Source organism: Mustela lutreola, chromosome 11, assembly GCF_030435805.1.
Source record: "Mustela lutreola isolate mMusLut2 chromosome 11, mMusLut2.pri, whole genome shotgun sequence".
In the NCBI taxonomy this organism is placed as follows: Eukaryota; Metazoa; Chordata; class Mammalia; order Carnivora; family Mustelidae; genus Mustela; species Mustela lutreola.
Genome location: NC_081300.1, coordinates 87659730 through 87684762, shown reverse-complemented (window position 1 = coordinate 87684762; position 25033 = coordinate 87659730). Strand labels below are relative to the sequence as shown.

The following is a 25033-nucleotide window of genomic DNA, read 5'->3' as shown; positions in this document are numbered from 1 at the left end:
TGGTCTGGACAACAGTGGGTCTAGAATGACTCCTCCTATCAAGTATCTTGAGCACTGTTTTCAGCCTAGCTAGGAGGACAGGGGCAAAGGTCAGTTAATGGTTAGAAGAGAAATTCCCAGCAGATGAAGAACTCTTGAAAGATGAATTTTGAGAGGGCTGTTAATCTAAATGAGGAGCAGGTAGGAGCCACATTGTCATGTCACTGAGTGGACAACTGTTGGTATCTTAGTGAGTGAGTACTTGTCTAGAAAGGACAAAAACACAGAGGCCTCTGTTGTCTGTATCATGAAGGTCTCCTTTGCATTATCATGGCTGTCACACACCCCCAACACACACACACACACACACACACACACACACACACACACACTCACACACTCACGCAAACACACACACGCATTCGATTTCTGGCTCCCCTCACTACCTTTCCTCCTCTTTGCTCTGGAGAAGATGGAGTCTGAAACGAAAAGGCCATCAACCATCCAGATTTGTCTGGCCAGAGGGAGCATCTTTTTCTCGCTCCTCACCTAGAAGGGGCACCTTTTTATAATCTGAACGAAGTACAGGCTGACGGCCCTGTTGTGTGCAAATGGCCAGCCCCAGCCTATATCTTAAGCTGACCTCCCAGGGTAGCAGAGGGTAGAAGGGAAGTAAGGAGACCAAGCGTCGCCCGTCTCATCTGGAAGTCTTCGCAGATCTGGAGCTTCTCAGCTCAGCCTGGAACTTCAGCTGTCGAGAATGTACAGACACAGCCTCTGGGTGCTTTCTCTGAGGATGCTGCGTCTGAGGCGGGCCGGGAAGGAGAGGGAGAACAGACTGTATTCCTTCTCTCTGCCACAGGCCTGGAACTCAGTTCTAAAGGTTATCTCTTGATCACACAGACAGCTCTGAGCTGGTCTCGAGACAGCAGCCTTCAGCCAAGAATCCACCTAGTTTTTAAGAACTATTTTGAATATGATGGGGGCCAGTCCCTCCTTTAAAACCTATCAAATTCCCAAAGTTGGCAGCTACCCAGCTGGGCCTCACCAGGATGTGGCCACTCAGCCATCTTCGCCACTGAATCAAACTAGGATGGGCCCAGGCTTCCCAGCTCAGGCTGTGTTCATGTAGCCAGATTTAGTGAGCACTTACTCTGTGCCAGGCACTGCTGGTTACTTGGGTACAGTACTGAACTGGGCATGCGTGGCCTCTGCCTTCTACAAATTCCCACTCAGATGGAGAGACAGGCAGTAAAACAAGCAATCAGCCCACTGAATAACAGTACTGTGGCACATAGAAGCCACTCTTGCTTTTTTTTTTTTAACTTTAATTACTTTTTTTTTTTTAAAGATTTTATTTATTTGACAGACACAGTGAGAGAGGGAACACAAGCAGGGGGAGTGGGAAAGGGAGAAGCAGGCTTCCTGCTGAGCAGAAAGCCCAATGTGGGGCTCAATCCCAGGATCCTGAGATCATGACCTGAGCCGAAGGCAGAGGCTTAACCCACTGAGCCACCCAGGCACCCCAGAAGCCATTCATTTTTGAAAGAGTAAATGAATGAAAAATTGAATGAATGAATGAGTGAGTGGTCGAGTGTTGTGCCATCCTGACCTGGGGAATTAGAGAAGGCTTTCTAGAGGAGGTGATATGTAACCGTAACCTGGACGATGTATAAATTTAGCCATATGAAATAGAGTAATGGGGAAGAATGTTCTAGGCAGAGGAATTTGCCATTGCATGTGCAAATGGTCTGGGGTTGGGAGAGTGAGATGTGGCAGCAGAACCAAGAAAATTCTAGGTTGTGGGGCCACAGTGGGGGCATGTGGAAGAGAGGAGACCTGTCAGATACTCTGGCTTGGACTGTAAAGGATATTGTCAACCATATCGAGGAATTTATATTCATCCAAAGAAATGGGAGTTCTAAATAAGCAGGAGATGTTGGTATTTTCAGGCATGCGGTTCAACCCAATGAGAACATTTCAGAGGACCTTTATCTCTGTTTTCTGGAAAGGATGGAAAAGCTTGGTACAACTCTTGGTGCTAATTATACAAGTTACGTGTGGATAATGGTCACAGTCAAGGCGAGGCGTGCTGAAAGTGTGTCTGTGAGCTCAGGCTGTAGGGATAGAGGGCAAACAGGGCAGAGTTCCCTCTGTATCTACTAGCCTGGAAGGGCCTCACACTCATGAAATCCTTGCCCATGGGGACCCATGATGCACCGGGGCAAATGCTTTGAAATCCGTAGTCAGGGCTGGGAACAAGTCAGGGCTGGAAGGCCAGCCTGGATGCCCCCAGGTAGCGAGTCGGTTACGGATGGATAACAGAAGCCGTTACACCCACAGGCCCCTTCGTTAGACTCATCTTCCAGCCTGGCTCCCTCCAAAAAGGGCTTGCCTGGTTCATTTGTGAGATACCGGCCACCAAACCTTCACCATCCCCGAAGCAAAGATTGTCTGTGTTCGTCCCCGGGCCAAGGCCCAGTCCGAGAGCCCATCAGATCCCGTGATGCTTTCTTGTTCCTTGACGGAGGTGGTAGAAATACACATGTTGCCACTGGACTCCCAGAGTGGGGGAAGATACCACATCCATACTGCACATGGGAAGACAAAAAGGAAGAGCTGAATGGAAGCAGGGCCTTCGCATTGTTTTTAAAGAAGTCTCACTCAAAAAGACTCCACCTGAGGAATCTTCTTTTGAGGTCCCTTGTCCCAAAGCAAAGCTTGCCAGGTCACCAGGCAGAGGAAGTGGCAGCCGTGCTGAGTAGAACTTGGTAAAGCTGGACCATCACCTTGTCCATGTGCAGAGCCTCCTGGGAGAACCCACAAAGGACATTCTGCCTCCCCGGTCTGGAAGCTGACATCCTGAGCTACCAGAGTTAGCTGTTTTCCTCATAGCTCTGGTGTCTCTGTGTCTCACCCTCATGACCAATTGCTACGAAGGCAGAAATGGTTCCCTAGGAAGACCCCAGAGTCCCACTCCTTTATGCCCAAGGTACAAGGGATAAGGGGGGGTAGGGAAGCAGGCTTTTGATGGTGAGATCTCACTAACATGCATGGGGCCCAGGGCAAGAGTAGAGAAGGTCCCCACACACTATACGTCTCAATGTTTATAAATCAAGCCAGCAAACCTAAACATGGTATGTTCTCCTGTCTTGGCAAAGATAGCTTGAAAATGATCTGGAAATTCAGGTTTGATTTTAGAATCTCACATCCCTCGGAGCAGCCAGCCACATCATGGCAGTGTGGTGGTGGTTGGGTTGCGGGGGGCGGGGGACCCTTCAAGGCCATGGCCCCTCTCTTTCTCCTCTTACCACTTGCACCAACCAACACCATGGGCCTCCCACACGTGCACATGGATGCCTCAGCCTGAACACCGAAGCTGGGTCCTCATGGGCACCCTTGGACCTGAGAGTGTGCGCACCTGAAGCCTGGTGTATCCCCAGGAGCATAGATCCACGGATGAGCCTGCAGAGACCCTGGAAGGGGGCTCGGAGGCCATTTAAACAGAGAACTCTGGGACCTCAGAGACCCATAAGGTGGTCTCAGGGAAAGTGGTTTCCAGGCAGCGTCCTCCGGGCCCCACAGATTTCTTGCCGCATGAGGATGGCTATCTCCGGAGGAGGCCCAGGGCAGGAGTCCCTCTTGCCCGTGGCTAAATAAGCACGGTACTGTTGGCAGGGACCACGGTGACATCACAGCCGTGACACTGCTCTGAACGTTTAAAGAGAACCATCCACCGTGCTTGTGAATACACCACCGCCCTCCCAAGGGCTCGCTCACCTTCCGTTCCTCCTTCATCCGTCCCAGATCAGACCTCCCCATTCCCACTCACCCCAGACGTCCCAGCCCCTCCCCACGCCCTCTGTCCCAAGCACATCCTCGCGATCTTGACACCTCCAGGGAGGCGAGCGCTAGCCCCCGCCGCATTTTCAGCCAGGGTTCCTTGATCCAGCTCGGGCACCAAGGGACTCACGAGGTTAATGTTGATGGCTTGAGGTCCCCTTGCTGAGAAAACCAAACAGAACTGATGCCTCGCCTGGTAGGAACACTGAAAAACCAAAACTCAAAGCTCAGGGCCAAGTGTGAGGGTGTGCAGAAAGGTGTGTGTTTTTTCTTGTCATTTTCGACTCTAATGATGGACTCACGTTGCCCGCTCTTCCCTTTCTCTTACACCTTACCTACCTACTAAAGGAGGAGCTCTTGCTTGGTAAGTGGATATAATCCGCAAAGACATGAGAGAATTTATTAGAAGCCACTCGAGAGCCTTAGCTACCTTCTCCAGGGGGAAAAGGACACACACAAATATCCGTAGAGAGCTTTTTTTTCGTTTGTTTTCAGTCAGACTATTTGACTTCCATTTTTTTTTTTGTCCCCCTTTCTTTTCCCCTTTAGTTGAAAACTACTAAAATGTCATTTTGTGACCTTGACTTTATATTTACAAAAAAAAAAAAAAAAGAAAAGAAAAGAAACTCTCTTTATTTCATTTCTTTTCCCCATGCGATATTTGTTTAGGGTTCTATTCAGGGAACTTTTTCTTTAAAAAAAAAAAAAAAGTCAAATTCGTTGAGGATTTGGTTGAAGTTTAAAATTTTGGCTTTATCTCTCTTTTTTTTTTTTAAGTTAAAAGATCTATGTTTTTCATGCCCACGGTCCCATTTCTTTTCCCCTCCCCCCTTTATTTTTATTATTGTTTTAGGTTAAGGGTGTGACACACCCCCTTTCGATTGAGTTGTCACTTTTGTTTGAGTTAACTCATTAGAAATTAAATTTTATATAATTTCCTTTTTCTTTGGTTTAATCTGGATCGCATGCTTTTTCTCTGCATGATACCTAAATCTTCCAGTTACTCTAGCAGGGGGTAAAAAAACAATATCTCCTTTCTGTGGAATTCTTTCAGGAATTTGTGCTTTTGTTTGGTTTTTTTTTTTTTTTTTTTTTTTTTGCGTCTCTCTTTCCTCTTCTCTCTCTCTCTCTCCTTTCGTTACAGTGCATCATGACGGTAAACATTTCTTGGTTATTTAGACACAGAGCACAGGCCCAGCAGTCAGCAGTGTCCAACGGGTGTTTTTGCTTTCAGATCACTGGGTCGGGGTCTGCAGCTGACCTCTTTACCAAAACAGCCAGCCCGCTCACCACCTCCCGAGGACGCTCCCAGGAGTACGACTCCGGCAATGACACTTCTTCACCGCCCTCCACGCAAATCAGCTCAGCCAGGTCGCGAGGTCAAGAGAAGGGGAGCCCCAGTGGGGGCCTCACCAAGAGCCAGGAGCTCCACTGTGGCAACACCTCAGATTCAGGAAACTCCTTCACCACCTCCTCACCCCAGAACAAGGGGGCCACTTTGGAGAATCTCTCCCCCACCAGCAGGGGCAGAGAGTCAAGGTCAGTGTACCTGGGCTAGAGGAGGAAAGGGGCATAGGGGGAGGGGGGAGGGGGTCTGTCTTAGCTCTACCATCTTAGTCTCTCACCATAGCCCTGTACCCACCCACTTCCCACCTGGAACCCAGGAGGCTTTGATTTGCAAGAGAGAGAAAACCCAAAGTGGCATAATTTGGGGGATTAAAAAAAACAAAATCCAAGGGTGTCAGCTTTAGGTACAGCTGGATCCAGGCTCAAAAATACATCATTGAGAATCTCCCTTCTCCATTCCATCTCTCATCTCTGCTTCCCTCTCTGTTGGCTTCATTCTCAAGCAGACCCTCCCAAAACATGAGCACATAGGCCAACAGCATTCACACTTGCTAACCTTTCTATCTGTTCAGTCAGCCAGTGGACAGAGGATGCCCCTTTCCCAAAAATTGCGGCAAAATACCAGGGTGGAGTCTTACGGTTTGTTCTTGGCCCATCTGGGGTCATTTGTCCACCCTTGGACCAATCACTGTGGCCCAGGAGATGTTGTGCTCTTGGCAACAATTTGTCACACGCTACTCAGGGTTTATGAGTAGCCTTCCCACTTATACAAAACTTGGGGGAAGTCCGGTTCTCTGAAGGAAAAGTCAGGGTACTGATATCAGGAAGGATGGAGATGGGCAGAGAAAAACAAATGTCTGTTTTACCAGTAATCTCAGGAGAAAGTCTTAACATTGAATTCCTTTAAAGTCGCTGTCCTGTAAAAACATTCAGATGCATTGAAACCTTGTGTCAACACAAAAGCCTGCTCCTGGATGTTTGCAGCAGCTTTGTTCATAATCGCCCAGACTTAGAACCACCTCCCACATCCTTCAGGAGGTGAATAAACTGCAGTACACACAGAGAGGGGAATACTATTCAGCACTAAAAAGAAAATGAGCCGTCGAGCCATGAAAAGACATGGCGGAAATTTAAATGAGTGAAAGAAACCAGCCTGAAGGCTACATACGGTACGAGTCCAACTCTGTGACATTGTGGAAAAGGCAGAACTCAGGAGACAGCAAGCCGATTCGCGGGTAGAGAGACGCAGAGAGGGCAGTGGGTAGAGGGGGTTGAGGACGCTGTGAGGGTGGATACGTAGTTTCCATTTGTCAAAATCCACTGGGTTCACAGGAATGAGTGGCTCATGGAAACCAGGGACTCTTGGGCGGTGACGTCCCTCTCACGTGAGATGCGGAGAGTAGAACAGCAGAGGACAGAGGGTTCCCACACACCTGCAGCGTGTGCGCGTGAATCTTCACCCGCTGGTCAGATGCAGTTTTCCTGCAGAGAACCTTCCATGCGGTGGCTGACGAGCCAGTTGTAAACTCTACTTCATTACCCCCTTACCCTCTCATTCAAGGAATCACGGCAAAATGCTAAGTGCTGAGGCTAATGTCACAATTACAGCAAGTAGAAATCGCTGATCATTGACTCCGACCATTCATTCGGCTCCTAGAAGCCAACCACTCAGCCTGGTGCTGGAGAAATGAATGGCACCGTCCTTTTCCTCAGGAGTGTATAAGGAGGCAGATGCAGGGGGCGGCGGGGGGGGGGGGGGGAGGAGCGGTGTTGAGGGTGGAAGAGATTTACTGGTGCCTTCCACCGTGCTAACAGTGGGGTCTTCTTTCTTCTGGGGGGTGGGAGTCTGCTTTTTCCAAAGTGGCCACGATGTCAGAATGATAAGCAAAGCCTTAGCAGAGAAACAGTTAATGGCTTCTTCAAGGACAGAGCGCCCTTTGTCCCCAACACGTAGCCCACTTCAGTTCTGGACGAACAGCCTGGCATCCACACGGAGCCTCTGGTTTGCCTGCGCTGGCACGTGCCCGGCCTTGGTTCACACCCAAGCCTGCCTGGGAGCCCAGGGCTGGGTCAGAGCAAATCTCAGTGTCTCCCAGAACAGGCAGTGATCTTCCCAGATGAGACAGGGAAGACAGGGGTCTACTTACATTCTCTAGGGCAGAAAATGACAAAAACAACAAAAAGAGCCAGGAGAGCAATAGTAATAACAACTGATGATGATAATGCCTGCTAGTGTGTGCCGAGCCCTGACTATAGGCTAGGTGCCATGCCAAGTGCTTGCCAAGGATCATCTTCCTTAATCCTCATAGAACCTTCATGGTAAGTATTATCAGAGGCCTTTTTGTAGCTGGTGGGGAAACTGAGACACAGAGTATTTAAGAAACTCAGAATCGGGGTGCCTGGGCGGCTCAGTCACTGAGTGTCTGCCTTCAGCTCAGGTCATGATTCCAGGGTCCTGGGATCGAGCTCCGCATTGGGCTCTCTGCTCAGCGGGAGGCCTGATTCTCCCTCTCCCATTCCCCCTGCTTGTGTTCCCTCTCTCACTGTGTCTCTCTCTGTTGAATAAATAAAATCTTAAAAACAAAAACAAAAACAAAAACAAAAAACACCCTCGGGATCAGAAGAGCCAACGCCAGGATTCAAACACAGATCTGTCACAGCACTGAAGCTGAAGCCTGAGTGGCGTTTGGCGGTTCCTGCTTCATCTGATCTCTACGGACAGCCAGATTAAATCATTTAGGCCCAGCCTTTCATTTTGAAATATAAATGATCTCTAAATTCATGACTATTTATGTCATGTCAGCAGTGAGCAGAGGGCTGAATGGAAGAGACATCATCAGCTCTAAATCCAGGGAAACTTCGACAGTGAAGGTGGGGACTGGTGGGGTGACAGGGCATGGGCTTTGAAGTGGGACAGATCAGGGTTTGAGACTCTGGGTGGCCTTGAGGAAGTAACTAACGGTTCTGTGTCTTCCCTGTAAATTGAGGAGAGTAGTGCCAGTCTCCTAAGTGTTGGTGGGAGGACCATACAAGATGATGCTTGTGAAGCCCCCAGGACACTAAGAGGCTCAAAGGTTTATTTCAGAGCCGTTTTCATGAGCTAGGACAGATGTATCAGGCTCTGTCCGAGGTGCTGGGATAGAGTATCCAGAGACATGAGTCCTCTCCCGCAAGTAGTTCAGTGACGGGGGAGGAAGAGGCAACTGAGTCCTTCTAGGGACAGCGGATGCATAGAGGCTGGGGGCTGTGGTAACACAATGAGGGTCACCCAGCTAGATTCAGGGACATGTCAAGGAAGGCCTCCCAGAAAAGGTGAGGTCAAACTAAAGCCTGAACCATGAGTAGTTATTGTCAGGTGAGGAGGAGAGGGAAGAGGGTTCCAGCCAGTAGGAACGTTCTAAGGCCTGGAGACAGGGAAGGAACAGGGATATTCCAGGAGGAACAAGTAGTCCATTATGACTGGCCTCAAGAGAGGAAAGTGCCAAGAGCTGAGATTAGAGGGGCGCGCAGGGGCCAGATCGTCATGAGCCCCTGTGCACCATAGAAACGTGATCCGGCCCAAACCAAATGAATATGCCCTTACTGAGAACCCAATAGAAGCTTCGCATGGCCCCAGGCAGCGGGGAACGCAGAAGACCGGAACCTGTCTTTGGGTGATGTTAAGCAAGCCTTCACTCTTCTGAGTCTCAATTCCCCCATCTGCAAAATGGGCTACGTCAAAGTTTCCCAAATTTAAACCACCTGTATGGCCCTTTCTTGATTTTAGCCCTATCCCTGTACTACTGGTACCCTTCCTTTAATAAACTCATTTTTTTAATATAAGGAAACTTATATTAAAACTCATCCTAAATAGAAAGCACCCGCAAAATACATGATTTAACATATGCAAACACATAAAGACAGTGTATTTAATTCTGGTGAGCAACAGCTGCCTGCCCAAGGTGCCAAGTCTGGGAGATTGCCAGTGTTACAGAGATGGTGGAAACGCAGTAGTACCCAACCAGGGTTTTCTCATTAATGTAATCAGAAGGACCAGAAAAGACTCAAAGGGAGTAAGTCTCCATGTGATTTGGTGTAATTTACCATTATGCCTACACCTACTGACCTAAAATGCTCTGAAGTGCCCCCCGTAGGATGTGTTCCCCTCTGTCCCTATTCCTCTGACACCTGTGGCCTGGAATGTTCCCAGAGGCAGTAAGATGGGAGCAGGTGGAAAGGGGTTTCTGAGAGTACCACAGCCTCGGCGAAGGTAGGGAGAAGAGTATCAGCTCCAGATGCCTCCAGACCAGCGGGCAGGCCGTTGCTAACCGGCGTTCTCCCCACATCTGCAGAGGATTTCAGTCGCCGTGTCTGGAGTGTGCAGAGGTGAAGAAGTCCAGCCTGGTCCCATCCACAGCCCGGAGCTCCCCCATGAGAGGGTGCTCCCGCAGCCCCTCCTATGCCAGCACCCGCTCTTCCAGCCACTCCTCCCGATCCCCAATTCCCAGAGCCTCCCCCAGGTACACCCGAAGCCGGTCCACCTCATCCAGAAAAAGGTGAGTGCCATTTTGACCTCATTCTGCAGCACTTTCCTCCTTAGAGAACTAGTTACAGGAACTGGAGATGTCCTTTGGCCCTTGGGGGAAAGGAGTCAGACAGACTTGAGTTTGAATGCCCGCTACACCCATTCCTAGCTGGTGGCCTTGGGCCTCAGATAACCTCTCCAAGCCTCAGTTTCCTTATCTGCACGGTGAAAACATTCCCCTCTTTGTGCCTCGCTTTCCCCGTCTGTGGAATGGGATTGATAATAGTACCTAACGCTAGGATGTGTTGAGGATTCAGTGAGGTTATGCACACAAAGCTAGTTCAGTGTCTGCCACGTAATAAAATACTTACCTAACATTTCTTGTGTGCTGCCTCTGGGAGGTGTGTGACTGACCCTAATTTACTCATTTACAACTCTACAGGGTAAGTACAATTATTTACTCCCATTTTATAGATGAGAAAACAAGGCCCAAGAAGTGAAATCACCCGTTCAAGGTAACACAACTAATAAGTGGCCTTAGATGGAAGGAACTCAGTAAAAAGAAGTTGTCCAAATTATTATCAATCCCCACAAAGAGAGGGGATTTCATTCTCGGGAAAGGGCCAGATTCCTCAGCCTGGCATACCGAAAGAGAAAGGTCTCCCTCAGGGGACCAGCTGAATATAGCCCTACACATCCGAGACGACCCTGGCCAAGCCCAGCAGGCCCCTCAGGGACTGTTTACTCTCCCAAAGGTCCTACTCGCGCTCTTCCAGCTACTCCTCCAAGTCCGGCAAGAGGAGCCCACCCAGCAGAAGCTCCCGCTCGCGCCGCAGCCCCAGCTACTCGCGGTACAGCCCCAGCAGGTAGGGCCCCGCCCCCAAACAGGCCCCGCCTCCCCGGCCCCCTGCAGCGTTGCCGGAGTTGGGGTGGGGAGACGACCCAGCATCCTTGTAGTTCTGTCTCCGCTGGAGTGGATATGTTTGGCGCCCCCACACATATCCTTGAGTCCTAATATAGCCGCCCCTCGTAATGAGCAGCCAGCCCACCCCAGAATTCCCAACCCCCGCCCTCAACCTCTTCACACACCTAGTACTGCCCTCCATCCCCATACTCAGAGCGCCCCGTTCTCACGCATGCACCCTCTTTTTTCTTTACTCCAAAAGGGTAACACCAGGGCCCTCTTGACGTTCACATCCTCACTCCGCAGACTCACCCCGGGCACGCGTCCACGCTCCCCACAGTACTGAACCACAGCCCTGTCTTCTTCCCTCCCGCATTCTCGGGGGCCCCGGGAGGAAACTTGACCTTTCCAAGGGGGGTGCTGGGCACAGGTCAGAGGAAGTGAGTGCCCCGGCTCATGCCTGAAAGCCAGCCCCAGCTTCCCCTAACTCCCGCCCCATCCCTTCAGGGAGCGGGACCCCAAGTACAACGAGAAGGAGTCGCAGCAGCGGGAGCGCGAGCGAGCGCGTCGGAGGCGGCGGTCCTACTCGCCCATGCGGAAGCGCCGGAGAGACTCCCCGAGCCACCTGGAGGCGCGGAGGATAACCAGGTGAGGCCAAGAGGGCCAGGGGTGCCCTCACCCACACCCCTCCCACCCACTGAGGCCCCGAGTTCTCCCCGTGTCCCCTTGGAGCTGGATTTCAGGATTGTGGGAGCTCAGACGGACTGTGTGGGCCCTTGGGGGGGGGGGGGGGCTCCGGGGCGGGGCAAGGGTGGGGCCGCTCAGAGGCTGTGGCCCGGGTCTACCGAGAGGGCTGGGAAGTCGGAAGTCGCGTCCAGGCAAGGGGGTGGGGCCAAAGCAGTGGGGCGGGGCCTTTGCCTGGGGGTGGAGCCGGCCAGTGGAGACAGATTGCTCAGACCCACAAGTCCGACAAGCCCTTGATCACACCTTGCACCAAGTGTTGGGGGGGAGGGGGACAAGAAGGATCGTTTAGATGCCAAAGGGACTTAGAGGCAGCCCTGGTTGGTGAGGGAGAGAGCACTGTTTCTGGAGTGGAATCCCGGCTGTGCCACTTTCCAGGTAAGCTGGGAAAGTCTCTTCACCTCCCAGATCCTCAGTTCCCACCCATGTAATATGGAAGGAAATAACTCCCAGGAGTGTCATGACGATGAAGTGCACGGGGGAAACAGATGGGAACCCACTTTGTAAACTGAAATGCAGAACACTAGAACCTTCAGGGTGCCCTTGTTACGGACTGGATGGTCAGACTAGGTGGATAAGGTTTCCTACAACAGGTAAGGTCTTAGATGGAAAAGCCCTAGAAAAGAAGCCTGAGGTCTAAGTGGACACATATTTCTCAGGCCTTGAAAGCAGGAAGAATGGCTGAGTCCTGCTCTAAAATTGGCTCCTGACAATCAGTTGGGCTCTTCCTTCTGGCCTCTAAGCGTCAGCAACTCCATCCAGAGACTCACAGGACTGGGGCTGGGGTGCCCTCCTGGCTGCCTACTGCCTCCTCCCTAGAGATGACCTGGAGGAGGAAAAAGCACTTGTGCCCCAGACAATGAGATAGGGGTCATAGCAGCACCTTCTCAGATATCCCACAGAACACCCTGGCACACAGGAAGTCCTAACCCACTGCATTGAACAGAGGTGTCCTTCGGGTTGATTCTGAGGAAGGCTGAGCTAAAGTGGCATTTCTAAAAGGCTCTCATTTCCTTAGCCAACCTCAAATAGTCCATCTTGATGAACCCGCTCAGTGTTTCCCAAACTTCTGTCACCCAGCAGCATCTGAACACTTGTCTGTTTAGTAGGTGTGCCGTAGTTTACTTAATTTTCTTTAAATAGATATGCTCTTTCTTAGAGGTCCATACCTTTAATTCAAAAGGAATACACCACAGTATACTATATGGAAAATCAGCCTGTCTACCATAAATAGAAGGTTCTAATAAAAGTAAAAATAGCAAAACAAAACTGCTGTTAAAGTCTAGATGTAGATCCTGTTGCCAGCTGGAGGCCCCAAGCCCCAGGCTTGCTTTGTTAAGAAGTGAGATCGGTGACTTCCCCAGACACCAGCACGAGGCTGAGACCGTCCAGGGGACAGTCACAGGGCAGGACGAGGAGCATAAAAGGAGGGTTCCCCCAAGGGCCTGGGAAGTGGAAGGATCCCACTTTCCCCAGGGAGCCGGCGGGAGCTCTCTGGCCTGGGGCTGGGCGGAGTCTGGTCCTCCAGCGCCCCCTGTCTGCTCTCCACAGTGCCCGGAAGCGCCCCATCCCCTACTACCGGCCCAGCCCGTCTTCGTCCAGCAGCCTCAGCAGCACCTCCTCCTGGTACAGCAGCAGCAGCAGCCGCTCGGCCAGCCGCAGCTACTCCCGGAGCCGGAGCCGCAGCCACAGCCGGACCCGCAGCCGCAGCCGCAGTCGCAGCCGGACCCGCACAAGCAGCAGCTCCAGCTCCCGCAGCCCCAGCCTGGGCTCCCGGAGCCGGAGCCGCAGCTACAGCTCAGCGGAAAGCTACTCCAGCACGAGGCGCTAAGCAAGAGCCCTCCCCTGAGTCAGCTGCCGGCAGGAGGGCCCCCTGCACTCTGCCAGCCTGTCCCCCTCCCTGCCCACCCTGCCTTCTCCTCGGTGATGGACCTTGAGGGCTCCTGGACCCTGTCCTTCCTGCTCTCCTGGGGAGGAAGAAAAGAGGGTAGGGGGCCTTCAGCCTCTTTGTCAAGCTGCTAGGAGCCGCCGCCAGCACCACCCTGGGGCTCAGTTAGGGCCTGGGCGAACGGAGAGAACCACCCTCTGTTGGCACCAAAAACCTCAAGGTTTTGTAAGAAGCAACGGGCCTGTGACTCCAGTGTTTGGCCCTGGCCAGGAAAAGAGTTCTGCACACCCACTGCTCACAGGCCGCCTATGGAAGGCTCGCATCACACCTGCTCTCATTTCCCCTCATTCAGCCTCTTGATGTGCGTGTGTGGACCCTCATGGAGTGAGAGGAGAGGAAACGGAAGGCTGTCAGGCTTTTCACCTCCCAGGCAGGCCGGAGCAAAGGCTAGAAGGCTGCGGGCATGGCGGGAGAGGAGGGGCTATCTGAGTCGGGATTGTGGATGTTTCAATAGGGAGGAAAGGTCAGGAGACAGGAAACACTCGTTCTCTGATTGTGAGTCTAGATGCAAAAGGGCAAGGGTCATTCTGCTGCTCCCCCCCCCCCCCGTGCCATTATGTTAGTGTGGTCAGGAAAAGCAGTCCATTAGGTTCTAGCACTGGAGAGGCCCCCCATGTGGCTTTGCCAGCCTCTTGGCTCTTCACAGGGCCCCTGAACCTCCCTGAGAAAGGACACAGCGGACAGTTAGGACAGCTTGATCTGCAGCCCCACATCCCAGATTTGCCTCAGCCCCCGCTAGCTGGCACCAGCTTCGTTCCATAAGACCATCTGCTGAACAGCCCCCAGTGCCATGGCCAGCTGCCAGCCCCCAGCGCCGGCCAGTCTGGCCTTACCCTCCCGTTGGTGCCTGCCTGCCTGCCCCTTCCCCCAGCGCCCGGACCGCCCCAGCCTGGAGCCCACCCACCCTCAGCTCGGGCTACCCCCTTTGCCTCTCAGGAATTTTGCCAGGATGGGGCACAGGAGCTCAGGTTTTGGGGGGAAAGACCCAAATCCAGAGTATAAGGGGACAGGGGCTGGGATCCTCGGTATCCTGGGATTCCGCCAGTTTCTGAGGCTTCTCTGAGAGCTCAGCCCTGCCTTCATGCCTGCCCTCACCCTGTCTTCCCCTTCCCCGGGGCTGGGCGGCACGGGTAAGCTGATCTCCACCCCACAAATACCACCAGTTGCTTCATCCCCAGCAGGCACTGAGAACAGGGTTGTGCGGGAGAGGATCCTTAAAATAAACTCCTGGGCATCCCCCTCACCAGCTGACTGGCTTTCCGGAGCCTTGTGGGTGAGTTTCAAGTTTGCGGTGGCAACAGCAGCGGGACAGGGCACAAAGGGAGATAGTGCAGGGGACAGATCCCGCCTCTGGATACTGGGGCCAGCTGTGGGGGAGCAGGGACTTACCCTTCACTGGAGCCCAAGGAAAACATGTGAACAACAACAACAAAAATCCTTTTTCTTGAAAGCAGTGACCCATCTCCCCCATCCCCCAATCTCTCCCATCACATCAGCCTGTGCAGCCGCCCACCAGGCCTTCCTCCACCAGGAGAGCAGAGCGAGGTGCCCCAGACAGCTCTGGATGACCCGGCCTTCCCATGATGCCCTCTGGCCCAGCCCTGGGCCCCACCCGCCCAGACTGATGGATGCCAGTGCTGTCATCGCAGAAGGCCGGATGGCAGGTGCTTGGGACAGGGGCAGGTGCCCTGGGAGGGCATGTACAGTGACTGTAAATAACCCTCTTCCCTGCCCAGGAACGCAAACTGGGCTCCACTCTCCCATCACGGAGCCACGGAACCTCATTAGCAGGACAGCAGCGGGAGAGGCCCGAGAGCCTCCAGTCAGACTGCCTCAGACGACTCTAGGGGACCATTCTGCCTGGGGCTCCTAGCAAACCTATTATTTATTTTATTTATTTATGTTTATTTATTTATTTATGTGATGACTTTCTCTCTCTCTCTCTCTCTCTCTCTCTCTCAGTTGCCATAAGCAGTATTCCACTATTTATTTATTTATATGGTGAGGTGTGTGTGTGTGTGTGTGTCAAGGGGGGGATTCTAAATTATTTCTGTGCATCTCGCTTTTCTCCCTCATGTCTTTGTGGACGGACTCTGAGAGGTTGGGTGTTGAGCAGGGATGTTGGCTTTGTCCGTGCAGGGGAGACCCACAAAGCTCTAAGTCCAGACATCCTGGAGTTGGCATGGGGGCCGAGGGGAGCCCTTCAGACCCAAGGTCGTCATTCTGTCCGTGAGGTTCAAGCTTGCACCCCAGCTCCCTGCCCACCAGCAGCCTTGCTGGGGGATCAGAAAGATGAAAAACAGCCACGAAGCTTGTGAACTAAGGCCCTGAAATGATTCATTTGAGTCACAGCTCACGTGGGGGCTGGCATCTAAAGTTAGCCTAACCTAACTGAGGCAAAACTTGAACAGTCAGAAATCTCGGTGTGCACGCTTCAGAGAGGCACCTGCTGGGAGACAGCTGTAGGGTCTCTGGCCAACTGAGGAGGCTTTGTTAGTACTTACTGAAGTAGCCGCCTTGGGTTTGGGTGGGTAAAGTGGTTGAAGTGATGGCTGGTTTAGCACCTGGAGCGAACTTGGAGTTGACAAGGAGAGAGTAGGGCAAGAATTGAGCGGAGTGAGCGGAGAGGAGAGGCACCTGGTCTGGTCCTTCCTCCGGGGCCTCCAGTAGTGGGCAGGACCCTTCCCTCCCTTTCTTGAGCATACCTGGTTGGTTTCGAGTAAATAACACATGCTTCAGGCCTGAGCGGCAGCTCATTTCTCCCCATCCCCTGAGGTTCTTCCAGGTAGTGTCCACCATGCTAAGCAAAGCAGAAGCCTTTTACGGTGATCTCTTGCTTGCCATCAGAGGAGAGCACGAAGCTATTGCAGAAATTCAGGAAAGGGTGGAAAAAAAAAAAAAAAAAAAAAGATGAAAGGAGCAGCTGGAAGTTTCCCCCAAGAAGGTCATTTCGGGGCCCGTGAAGCCAGGATCTAGAGGTCTTTAGCAATCCTGCCTCTCTAAGAGCAGGGTCTCCCTGCTTCCCAGAGAGGGTCCCACCCTTTCCAAAGTCCCCATTCACTGCATTGAAATCACCAGCCCTCTGGTACAGCTTTGAGTTTGGTGAGACTTCTGCAACATCCCTGGTTGTTTCCCTGGCAATGTGACTTTACCCAGCTCTTACTCCCAGCCAGAGGAAAGTTTGCAAGAAGGCTGCTTAAATGCCTGCTGGGGGCTCAGGGAGGGAATATCTGTCCCTCCCTCTTGCCAATTTGCTTCTCGAATTTCCCGTACAGTTCCCTTCTTACGCATCCAAAAATAAAACGCTTGTTGGGGTCCCTGGTAACTGTGCTTACCACCATGCTTAAGCAGAGCCCCCAGTTCCTGGCATCAGTGTTCCTCTGCATACTTCGCCCACACTACCTTCTGCTTCCAGGGATTAAGACAAATCGCCTGAAACCTGTGTGTGGTGTGCACCTATTTTAAAAGCCAGCATTGGGCGGGGGGTGGGGGGTCGTATGGCTTGAGGCCCAGCAAACATTCAGCCTTCCTGGATGAATGAACTTGGAGAGATCACTCCATTTTTGCAGGCCAGAAATTACCTTCTTTGAGAAGTGGGCGAGTTTTTGAGATATAATCCAGAATAGTGACCTGAGGCCTGGGAAATTGTCCGAAGACAGAGTGAGTTCACCAGGATTGAGAAGAAAAAGGAAAACAGTCTCAAATATTTTTAGAAGGTTCTCAATCAATAGAGTAAAACTTAGTATGTGAATTCCCTTCAGTTAAATTAAGAAAGGCTTACTCCCTCAAAGCCCCCGTCCAGGAACATTCTAGTTCTTGAGGTTCAACTGCATTCTTATCTGTTTCTTCCCTTCCTTGAAGGAAAGGCGATCTTCCAGAAGCCAAAGGAAATTAAGATGTTTGAAAGACACAAGGGCCTGGGTCTCAGAGAGACCCCATCATCCATTAGCTCAGAACCATCCTCTTTCCCAAAGGCTTTGCCTGAAGAGGGCCAACGTTTGGGTGCTCCCAAAGGTTCCCAAGCACTTTTTTTCAAGTCCCACTCCCGTCATCGCCTCTGCTGTATTCTTTTCCACGAATAGTCAGAACAGTCTCACGAGCATATGTCTTGCCTTGCTTTGCTCCTCAGCTAAATAGAAAGTTTTGGTTAAAAAACAAACCAGGATTCCTCAAAATGCTGCCTCCTCCATTAGCCAGCCGCGTGAGCCGAGGAGCTCAGGCTACCTCCAGCATCAACTGCAACCTCTTCTTCACTTCTACACCAGTGAGCCTGTGATACAGACTCAGCATCTCCCCTCTGTGGCTGGTGCTTTGGGCTGTTGTTTTTTTTTTTTTAATTTATTGAGGGTTTATCTTGGGGGGGGGGGTTGTTTTGCATTGTAAATACCATGATGGGGGCCCCCTCATCAGAACATGGCTTATTTAATAATTTATTCCCTATTTATTGAGTGGTATCAGGAGAGGAGAGGGACCCCCTCTTTCCCTGAATTGTTACTGGAAACTGGTCCATCTCCTAACTCTGGGTGCAGCTGTCTGCAGCAAGGGGCTTTATCGCCCAGGTAATGAGTGCTAGAATCACCCAGCAAATTGGAATTGGCAGAAACGGAGTCTTCAGTCATACAAATTAAACTCAAATGGAACTAAAACACTGGTTATCTCCGGGAAAACCTCATTTTGATGGAAATTAATTGCGGAATAAAATGTCTGTGCACGAACCAACTTCTATTAAAAAGTCACAACTCCTTGGGGAAAAAAAAAGAGAGAGAGAGAGAGAAAGTTGTAATTCCTTTTCTCTGGCCGAGAAAAGCTATGCCTCATCTTCTAACAAGTTGAGCCAAAGAGACTGGAACAACATTCCTTTGTGATTCTCTGGCCTGTGTGTGTGTGTCTGTCTGTCTGGAGAAAATGGAGTGGGTCTCGGGCCTCAGTGTTATCATCTGTAAAATGGGACTTGGCCTAAGTGTTCGTGGCAGAGTAGAGGGCCGGGGTTCTGACTCTGATGCTCTGAGCTCCAGACTGTCAGGTATACGGTCCCTGGTGTCTTCTGCCATCTGTAGGTCGAAGGATGTCTCCCAAGGAAGGAAATTAAAAACCAGGGCATGGACTTCATTTGTAGGGAGAGGTCATCATAGCTCAGTCCTGCAGTCAAAAATGAAAGGCCTCCAGGTGCTACCACCTGATAGAACTCGTGTTGCCTGGGTCAGAGAAGCCCTCTGGTAGCTCGGTCTTCTCTCCAAGCCTAGCCATCCAGTTATCAAAGGAGAGACCAAGAGGGCTTCACTGTCCTCTGGAGTTCACCACTATCCTTCATGTCAGGCCGTATTTTGTATGGTTGTTCGAACAAGCCAGGGACATGGGTCGTGCTGCCGTTTTTCAGATGAGAAAACTGAGGCCCGGGAAGGGGGAACTGGTATGCTGAAACTCCCTTGAGCTCAGAGCCTCCTGGCTCCGTGCCCCACTCTCTTGGGAGCTCTTTTTTTGCCAGGCCCCTGCTATGAGGACTTTGTGCAGCACTTTCTCTCCCAATTCTTGGCTGCTCCCTCAAGCAGTCATTGGTCAAGGACCTAGCAGCACCCACCAGCAGGCTTGGCGCACCCCAAGGCCATCTCTCCACTTCGGGGCGGGGCTGGAAGTCCCATCTGGAAAACCCCAAGCCAGGGGACCCACCACCAGCCCAGCTCGGCCTAAGCAGCCAGCCTCTGCCTGGAGCGTCTACATCAGAGGGGGAGAAGCTCCTGTGTCCTCCAGCATCTCGGGACCCTGTCTTCTACCCAGTGACAGACCGGCCATGGCTTGTTGGATTTCTGGTGTCCACAGCTAAACATAACCTTCCCGGGGTTCCCGATTTTTCAGCCTGGACGAAACATGTCTCTGTTCTAATAAAAGGTTCCATGGTATGGTGTTCTCATATGTGGCCCAGCATCTTCCGTCTGCGTGGGGTACCCAGAAGCAGGGAGGGGGAGGTGCGGCAGGGAGACGGGACAGGGAACCCCTGGGCACAACCTGCTGCCTGCACACACATGGTCACAGGCTCCTCTCTCCTTTCTTTAGTCCTCAAAACAAGCCTGTAGACGCTTTGGTTTTACATAGACATTCAGAGCATCCACAAATGCCTCAGGAATCCTTTCCGCAAACATTTTAAATCCGTGTGTCTTAGTCTTCCCCACAAGCCGAGGACGTAGGCAGGAATCCCCTTCCTACCGAGAAGGAAACTGAGGCCCTGTAAAGCAAAGTCACTTGCCCAAGGCCGCGGTATCAGTGATAGGATCCAGGCAGGCTGACGCAGGACCTGACCATCCACCGCTCTGCCCCACGACGCTTCAGCTAACGCGGAGAGGAAGCCGTTCTCTGATAGAACAGTGTTTCTCCCACGCCTTCACGGGCAGGAGGAAGTTCAATGTGGACGGCAAAGATGCAGGAGTCCAAAGACCCGGATTCTAAGACCCTGCCATTGCTCTCACGGAGCTAGGATGACACCCCGCCGGGGCTCGGTTTGCTCATCTGTAAAATGGAGGCAGCCGCTGTCTCCCTGGGCTGCTGTGGGAACTAACTGGAATGTGGCTCTAAAAAACATGATGTCTGGGAAGCACTCCGTGAATGTTAGTGAGCGTGACTACTGTTCCCTAACCCGAGACTGAGCTAGGGGAGTGGGGTGTATGAAGACAGCCGTAAGTGGCCAACTGGGAAGAGTAGGGTTCCTGCAAGGCTCTGTGGAAGCCTCCAGAAATGTCCTCAGTATCCAGCTTCAGAGTTTCCTGCTGTGGGGATCAGAGCTTGAAAACACTCACAGGGGCAGGCAGGTGAGGGAAGTGGACAGGGTTAGGACCGTGGGGCCCTGGGGAGTCCAGTACCCCATGGTCAGGTGGCCGGCTCAGCTCAGAGTGGCCATATCTCCCCATTTCTCAAGAGGATGAATTTTTAGAAAAAAAAAAAGTACTGATTTTTAAAATGTGCCTGACTCACGCTTTTTCCCCCCCAAACATTATGCAAGTCAAAAAAAAAGTTAATACAAACACATGCACGGAAAATACAGATCATCCCACCGGCCAGACAGCACCCCCCCCAACTCCTGGGCTACAGCTCCTCCATCACAGCCCTATCTACACCTGCCGAGGCTCTCAGCTAGGAGAGAGAGAGCAAACAGAATAGGTTACCACCGTCACCTCCCCTTGTATCTTGCCTCCCTGGAACTCTCCCTTAAATTTTTTTTAAGACTGTATTTATTTATTTGAGGGGGGGAGGAGAACACAAAGGGAGAGGGAGAGGGAGAAACAGACTCCCCGCTGAGCAGGGAGCCTGGTGTGGGACTCGATCCCAGCACCCTGGGATCATGACTGGAGCCGAAGGCAGATGCTCAACCAACTGAGCCACCCAGGTGTCCTCAAAATTGTTGAAGGGGACAGCCTCGCTGGGGTAAATCTGTTGCTATCCACTGGGACCGCTGCCGCTGCTGCCACCACCCCATGCACTGATTTCTTTCCTCCCAAACAGGTTTTAGGGAAAGGCAGCCACCCGTGTCCCCTTATGAGGCTTCCTCAATAAATAATAATAGTAGTAAGAGTAAAAATTACATTTTACAGTTCAACAATCATGTGCCAAGCCCTTTTCATGCCTCAACTTAACTCCCTTTTCATCATAACCCTGGTTAGCCCCATTTGACAGATGAGAAAGTTGAGGGTCCCAGAGGGTGTACTGCATGGCTAGAGGCATTTGAATCTCGGTTTATGAGCTCCGGGACCATTTCTGCTGCGCCTCTTTGCCTCTGAAGGTGGGAGCCCCTGAACTCAGAGCTAGCCCTTCCTAAGGGCCCCCCATGAGTTTTTCTGAAAAATGTGGCCGCCAGGAGTCTGTGAGGCCAGCCTCAGTGACTCATGAAAGAGGCCTCTGTCTTTTTACCTCCTGCTCTGGCTCCCAGTTATGGGAATCTGGTGTCCTTCTGGCTCTTGGTCTGAAGAGGCAGCCCACCGCCTCCCCAGCCTCCTCTGTGCGGGCTGCAGGAGAGGGAGAGCGCTCTCTCAGGCCAGATAAGCAACTGCCCAGGGACGGAGCTGGGGCTGCATGCAGCCCACATCCTTACCTTCCACGGTCCCAGGGACGCGCACAGCTTCTCTTAGGGCGAAGGCCGTCAGGAAAGCAGGGGAGTCAGGAGGACATCAGAAAACCGAGCTTCCCACGAGGTAGGCACTCTGGATCCTATGTATTTCACCCGTGAAAAGAAGCTGGGTTAGGCCAGTGGTTCTTAATGCTTGGCTATGCGTTAGAATGAACTGTGAACTGTACAAAGCCACGCACGTGCTTGAGTCCCACCCGACCCCGATAATAAGGGCTGCTGAGGGTGGCTGCCCGGTGGTGGTGTTTTCAAAGGCCTCCCGGCCATACCGTTAGGAAGCCAGGACTGGGAACCACTGGATTACATGACACCTTAAATGCTGGGTGCCGCTCGGTGCGGGAGCTAGGTGTGCTCCTAGCCGCGGCAACGGTACTGAGAGCGCCAGCAGCAACACCCCACGCTCACGGGAGACCCGTGGGCACAGCTCCGAGCCCTTGACATACGTAGATTAACCTAAAGTACTTATATTATTTCATCCTTGCTACGTTCTTAGGAGGCAGGGACTATATTTACGCTGATTTTATGGATGCAGAAACTGAGGCACAGTTTCTGTGGCTCAGAAGAGGTGGCCCCACTTACACAGTTAGGGAAGTAGCACAGCTGACCCCAGGATGCACTGAGTCTGAAGGGACGCCCAGAGCCACCTAGGAGGTTCAAGGAAGGCATCACAGAAAAACGGACCTCTTGGCTGACGGCCGGGAAACGAGCAGAGTAGGTCAGGCCAGAAAAGGGAGCTCAGGAAAGGGGGGGTGCTGGGGATCGCAGGCAGGGGTATTGCGTGTGTACAAGACCAGAGCAATGACACCCACCTCCCAAAAGTAGGCTCTTGGTCCCCCGCCTACCCCGTGCATTCCTTCCATAGCGCTATTACCGCCCGCACCTAATTTGTTTACTTGTTTACTGCCCATCTCCAAGAGGACAGAAGCCTTGTCTGTCTCATCCATTCCCCATCCGTGTCCCCAGAGGGTGTGCCGTGCTCAGCACTGGTGTCTGTCAAATGATTAAATCTGCCTGGGGTTGTCAGCTCTGCTTCCTTCCAAGTCTCATGCATTTTGAACTGGTTAACTTTTACATTAGGTCGAGGGTGGGGAGGACGGCTAGGAGACCTGTGGCAAAGCAGGGGCACGTCCCACACATGCACCCTGAGGATCTTTCATGCACATATTCTACCCACGAGAAGCTGTGTCCCTCCCTGGGAGTGAGAGAAAGCAGTATGGCGGTGAGGCAGACAGATGTGAGCCCCTACCATTCATCCAGCTCTGTGCCAAGCTCAGGGGTACAGTCTCTAGGATTAGAGAAGGGTGTGGTCTTTAAAAGGCAATGGCTAGGGGCGCCTGGGTGGCTCAGTGGGCTAAGCCGCTGCCTTCGGCTCAGGTTGTGTCCCGGGGTCCTGGGATCGAGTCCCGCATCGGGCTCTCTGCTCAGCAGGGAGCCTGCTTCCTCCTCTCTCTGCCTGCCTCTCTGTCTACTTGTGATCTCTGTCTGTCAAATAAACAAGTGAAATCTTTAAAAAAAAAAAAAAAAGGCAATGGCTAAGAGCAAGAATTGGGAGTCACAAGACCTGGGTTTGAGCCTGACTGCCACTTCTTTGCTGTGCCTCTATGTGTAAGTGGCTTGACCTCTCTGAGCCTCCAGTTCCTCATCTTTCCAGTGGGGAAGCTAAAAGTATCAGTCTCACAAGGGTGCCCTGAAGATAGGATACAAGTAAAGCACTTAGCCCAATGCCTGACTTAATATCAATGTTATTGATACCAAAAAAGTATGTGTGTGGGTGGGGGTAGGCTCAGTTGCCTACAGGTAAGCTCACGACAAGTTTCTGGGACGGTTCCAGGTCACCTCGGCAAAGGTCCAATGTTCTCACACCTTTCATCACCTCAAATACTAAATTCTCCAGGGAGGCACTCCCAGCTGCCTCCCCAGCTGCCTCCCTCCATGAGTCTCTTTTCCACTCGGAAGAATCTAGAGTCTCCCAAGAACCTGGCGATTTCCCCAGGTGTATCTCCACCCTGATAGTTTATTTTCAACCAGAGTAGTTCTAACGTCAGTCTTCTAGAGGAAGGACACGGGGCACTGTTCAGGCCTTTCCACCCATGACCACAGGGTTTTCACTGCCTCTGAATGCTGGCTCCAAAGCCTCCTGCAGCCACGGCTGCCCGTGATGGAATGACTCACGGCAGTTTGTCTTTCTGTCTGCTTTTTGTCTATTGCCAGTGAAACTAGTCAGATGCTTTCTCAAGGTGGAACACTGGGTGCCTTTGACAATCTACTCTCAAATCTAAACCCAAAATAAACAGCACCAACCACATCACATAGACTCATGTTGCCAAAAGGAAAGGGGTTGGAACAAGTGTGCACACACACAGGCACACACAGAGGCACACACGCACAGAGTCTGGTTTTTTCCTTCCATCTCCCTCACCTTGAACCCTATTTCTAGATTCCGAATCCATGGCCTTCCATGCTTGGGCTTCAGAGAGTCTTTGAATCCCTTGAAATCCCAGGCAATGTTTTTACATATGAAAATACCAACATTTTAGTGCAGAGAAGGACATATTCCCTACTGGTTTTCCATCCAGGCCCGACTTGAAGCCTTTAGGATGCTTCCGCAAAATCTGTCTACACTCTCTCAGGATATGGCAGAGTTCTCAGTTGCCTCCCAAAAGCTATGGCCCTTTCCTCCAGAGTAATAATGTCAACTAGGTTCATTGCCACGCAGAATAAAGACTACATTACCCAGCATTCCTTGCAGCTAGCTATGGACATGTGACTAATTTTGGCCAATGAGATACAGGCAGAACTTTCCATGGTAGCTTCCAGATATTTCTATAGAAGGGATTTGTCATGTGCTTTCCCCCTTCCTCTTCATCCCTTTTCTCTTCCCGCTGGCTGGAACGCAGATAGGATGGCTAGAACTCAGGGGGTTCCCTGGTCCCTGAGATGGGTCTGGGAATTGAGGTCATGCAAGCAGAGCAGTAAGATGTAAGGGTCTCAGTTTCTGAAGACTTTGTGGGACACCATGCCAGCAAGAAGACAGACTATTAACACACCATAAGGACCCTCTCCGGCTAACCCCTCCTAGGAGCTGTCATTCCCAGACCTAAAAAACCAAAACAACAACAAAAAAAAACAACTTCCCAAAGCAGTTGTCTTTGGACACCAACTGGTCAAACCAGCTTCCCCTCTGACCTCAGGTATCTGGAGAAGAAGGGCCTCAAGTTTACAGACTCTCCAGCTCTCCCTGCCTCCACAGACCTCGGAACCACCCCTCTGCATAAGTGCCTCCATCAGCACTACCTAAATGGCCCAGACTGAGAGGACTAGGTGCCTCTTTCTCAGGTGGGACATTAGCAGAGAAGCAGATAGACAGGTTTATTAGAATGATACTAACCTTGAGGAAGTGCCTTTGAAGCAATACCAACCACCATCACCAAAGGACAGGGTTTGGAAGCCTAGCCATCAGCGGGGACACTCTACTCATCAGTGATGTCATACAGAAGGAAGAGATATCCCCTAAGGGTCCTCCCCCTGTTCTGCTGAGGTTTCCCCTGGGCTACTCACATGCTTTGAACTGACAGCAACAGAACTCACTTCTGCTCACAATTCATTGGCCACACTGGTTACGCGGCTTTGGCCAAATCACAACGGCAGCAGGAAGAA

The 25033-nt window shown here is 51.8% G+C and overlaps 1 protein-coding gene and 1 long non-coding RNA gene across 3 annotated transcripts in view; one reads left to right on the top strand and one right to left on the bottom strand.

Annotated features, from left to right (window-relative positions):
- Positions 1–13284, top strand: part of SRRM4 (serine/arginine repetitive matrix 4) — a 143064-nt gene extending 129780 nt beyond the window's left edge. Inside the window, exons 9-13 of the mRNA XM_059139776.1 lie at positions 5057–5361; positions 9501–9704; positions 10429–10539; positions 11085–11225; positions 12870–13284. Of these exons, the coding sequence (XP_058995759.1) occupies positions 5057–5361; positions 9501–9704; positions 10429–10539; positions 11085–11225; positions 12870–13149 (1041 nt within the window). The 3' untranslated portion in view covers positions 13150–13284. The remainder of the gene's footprint in view (positions 1–5056; positions 5362–9500; positions 9705–10428; positions 10540–11084; positions 11226–12869) is intronic.
- LOC131811337 (uncharacterized) lies at positions 1290–25033 on the bottom strand. Of its 2 annotated transcripts, none has more exons than XR_009345891.1 (4): positions 24765–24915; positions 21344–21459; positions 15972–16127; positions 1290–2570 (listed from the first exon to the last, which is right to left on the bottom strand). It is a non-coding gene; the product is annotated as an uncharacterized LOC131811337 (long non-coding RNA). The 2 variants fall into 2 exon arrangements; XR_009345890.1 differs by lacking the exon at positions 24765–24915 and adding an exon at positions 24935–25033 and having other exon boundaries at positions 1291–2570.